The sequence below is a fragment of the Fukomys damarensis genome, unplaced genomic scaffold (assembly GCF_012274545.1).
Source record: "Fukomys damarensis isolate Sample0158 unplaced genomic scaffold, DMR_v1.0_HiC HiC_scaffold_37, whole genome shotgun sequence".
NCBI lineage: Eukaryota > Metazoa > Chordata > Mammalia > Rodentia > Bathyergidae > Fukomys > Fukomys damarensis.
In genome coordinates, this window is record NW_022900949.1 from 8,130,359 (window position 1) to 8,133,883 (window position 3,525).

The 3,525-nt window shown below is 65.1% G+C and overlaps 1 protein-coding gene across 1 annotated transcript in view; it reads right to left on the reverse strand.

Annotated features, from left to right (window-relative positions):
* Kdm4b (lysine demethylase 4B) overlaps positions 1-3,525 on the reverse strand; it is a 73,587-nt gene that overhangs the window by 12,494 nt on the left and 57,568 nt on the right. The window contains exon 12 of the mRNA XM_033759608.1: positions 6-50. Within this exon, the coding sequence (XP_033615499.1) occupies positions 6-50 (45 nt within the window). The remainder of the gene's footprint in view (positions 1-5; positions 51-3,525) is intronic.

The following is a 3,525-nucleotide window of genomic DNA, read 5'->3' on the forward strand; positions in this document are numbered from 1 at the left end:
CTTGCGGTCACCCTTGGGCTTGGCTGGCCGTGGCTTGCCCCTGCCGTCCTCTGCGGGGAGAGAGGCGGCAGTCAGGCCGAGCGGGTGCCCCGGAGGTCCCGGTCCCTCCTGAGCCTGGGCCACACGCTGTCCCAGAAGCCCTGCCTGCAGCACACAGCGGCTGCTTCTCAGCTGTCCTGAGACAGCAGATCCCGGTCAGAGGCTCCTGCCCTCCACAGCTTCGGAGGACCAAGCTGCAGGACCTGCTTCTCCTGTGTCTGAACTGGGAGGCTCTATGTGAGCACACACAGGGCCCTACCCCTGACCGTGGCCCAGCCCTGCCTGGAGCCCCTGACGGCTGACAGGAGACCACGGGCGAGGCGTCTCTGGTGCCAGGACAGGAGTGCAATCAATCGGAAGTCAAGAAAGGCAAGACAGGTGCAGGAGGGAGCAGAATCACGGCCCCCCAAAACATCTACATCCAGATCTCTGGGATCTGTGGCCAGGTCACCTCCTGTGACAACAGTCTCTGCACATGGTAAAAAGTGACAGACCCTGACGAGACCCTCCTGACCACCCAGGCCCAATGGGAGCGTAAGAGCGGGTATGGGAGGGTGAGAGGCCAAGAGAGGCTGAAGATGGGGCCGCCAGCCGAGGGCTGCAGGTGTCGCTAGGAGCCGGGGCAGGGACCTGGTTCTCCCTGGAGCCTTGGGAGGAGCAGCCCTGCGGACACTGGCTTTGGCCAGATGGCCAGACCTGGGGTGAGGCGACAGGCGAGGGGACAGGTCTGTGCTGCTCGCAGCCATCAGGTTTTGGTTTTGGCAGTGGTGGCTTCTGTGCGGGCAGCCGGTTGGGGCCCAGCTGCTTCCTGACACCCCAGACCCCTAGCCTAGCACCCTCTGTGCGGCAGCCATGCTGGCTTCACCCACTCCCCGCCTGTGTCTGGGCCGTGGGTTGGGAGGGACCAGCTCCACCAGGCACGAGGAGGGCAGCGCTGACAGTCCCAGGAAAGCCCTTCAGGGCCCACACTGAGGGCCTCTACCTCTGCTGCCCACGGGCTAGTGTCCACCAACAACTCCTGCCCCGCTGAAGGCCCTCCCTGCCCACAGCCTGCAGTGGGGACAGAGCCACTCCTCCTGCAAAGACACCTGCCTGCCACCCCTGTGCCTTTGGCAAGCACAGCCCAGGAAGATCCAAAACACCGGGGCCGTGCAGAGGGCCGGCGGTGGGAAGCGGAGTCCACGCCCAGCCATCTGGGGCTGTGCCTTTGAGCCCTGCACACCCGGCCTGAGAGGCCGCAGCAAGGACGTGAGGCCCGGAGGGGCGTCTAGGACATGGCCTCAGCGCATACCCAGCCACGCGGTGCTCTGTGCTGCTGAGAGAAAGTAGGGTCAGGGGTCCCCTCGGCCTCACTGATCCCCGCCCTCCATGCAGCCAGGGCTTCAGGGCCAGGGGCATTTGCTTTGTGAGCAGGGCAAGCTCTGCTTGGGACACACTTGAATGAGGCCACAGCTTGCAGCACAGGCCCAAGGCAAGCTGGGGACACTCCGAGCAGAGGACGTCCCTCGACCCTCAGCCCCTGGCCCCCACGCCCACACACAGCTGCCACATTTCGTCCCTTGAATCTCAGAGCAGCCAAAGCGAGTGCCTAGTTTGCATCCGGAGTGCCTTCGAGGGGGAAGCCCGAGGCCTGGAAGGACTCCTGGGAAGAAGACAGTGCACCTCCTGGGCCTCAGTGTGGGGCACCTGCCACCTTCACACAAACCTCGGGCCTGCCCCGGGGCGGTCTCACAGGAGGGGCTAAGGGCAGCCACCCTTGGACTTCCTCCAGGGCGGAAGGGAGCTGCAGCCAGTGTCCCCTGGGGCTGGGCTCGGCAGCCTTCCTGGCTCTGGGCACCGATGCCACTCCACACAGACGCACTCCAGCCCGAGGCTGCCAGCTGGGAAGCCAGCATGTTTCCAAGGAAACCAGCTCTGGTCCCACCTCCAAGGTGCCCAGGATGTGAGGTGCCCATGGGTTCCTTCTGTGGCTGACCTGGCCCCACAGGTCCCAGCCTCCAGGGTCCCTCTGGTCCAGCTGAGGGTCACTTCCACCACACCCATCTTCCCAGCCGGAGCCCCAGGTGCAGCACCCCACGGCCACACCCTCAGCCCTGCCTTGCTGTCTTGGTCCAGAAGCTGATCTGGGCCACTGGGCCACTCTGGAGACGGGGGTCCCCCACAGGAGGGGAGGTGGAGGGCAGCCTCGGAGCTGGGCATAGAGGCTGACTCCCCGGGTCGTCAGGCCCGGGCACAGGAGGTTGGGAGTCATGCTGGGCTAGGGGTGGGACTGCTACTTCGCATGGGCTTGGGGGTCACAGGTTGCCAATGGGGTCCCAGCAGCCAGTCGTGGCCCTGTCCATCCTGGGGGCTCCTCCTGGGGACCCTGACCCCACAGGATCCAGTCTCCTTGTGAGGCTGTTTCATTTGGGAACACACAGTCTTCGCCCCCCGCCTCAGGCTCCCTGGCAGCCACAGCTCGCAGGGGCCGAGGACAGAAACTGCTGGAGAACTCTGCCACCTGGCCCAGGATGCGCACCTGCACTGTATCCCAGGAAAGGGGGCATGGACTGGGGGCTCAGGAAAGTCTTGGCCTCCACCACAGCTCAGGGACGGGTCCCTGGCGGCCCTGCCCATCACCCGGGAGCCACTCGCCGACACTTTCCACCTGTGCCAGGGCCTGGGCTCCTCCCATCAGATGTCCGGCACTCGGAGGGGACACAGGAGGGACCAGAGGCGAGCAGGGACATTGAGTCTGCATGCAATCCTCCAGCTCCTTAGAGTCCACTGAGGCCTCAGCGAGGCCCAGCTCTGAGGAGGGGGAGCCTGAGATAGGATGGGTGCACGCTGTGCCCAAACAAGTGACGGTCCAGGCTAAGTCCTAAATAAAGCCCAGTTAATTACTCCTCACTAACCAGCGGGGCGTGCAGAGGCACACTCCGCACCACCGCTCCCTGCCCCTCAGCGGTCCCTCGGGACGTCCACCAAGTCACTGTCCACCTCACTTCTTCCCCCTGTGCCCCTCCTACCAACTCAACAGGAGCCTGGGGCGGCCCTCCCGACTCCGCCATGAGGAATGGCTTTGCAAAGACTCAGTGTCGATTCAGGGGTTCAACAAGGAACACCCCACCCCGTCCTGCCCCGCAGCTGCTGGGTCTGGCATCCCTTGGGCGACAGCACTCTGTCCCCGAAAGGCCTATGTGGAAGTCCTAGCCCGGGACTCAGCACCACCCCCACTCGGGGCAGCACCGCTGCAGAAGTCAGGACGAGGTCCTACTGAAAGGGGGAGTTCGCAGCACGAAGAACCCACAGCGCCCCTGCAGCCCGATCTCGCTCCAGCGCCCACAACCAGCGAGCAACCCCACCCTCTGAGGCAAGTCACAGCCGCCTGCATCCCGCCCAGGAGCTGGTGGGACGTGGGGTCACAGCACAGGCCTGCCGGGCACGAGGCGGTGCCCTCCCTGCCCCGCCGCGCCCCTGCCCCACGCTCAGGCGAGTGTGTGGAAT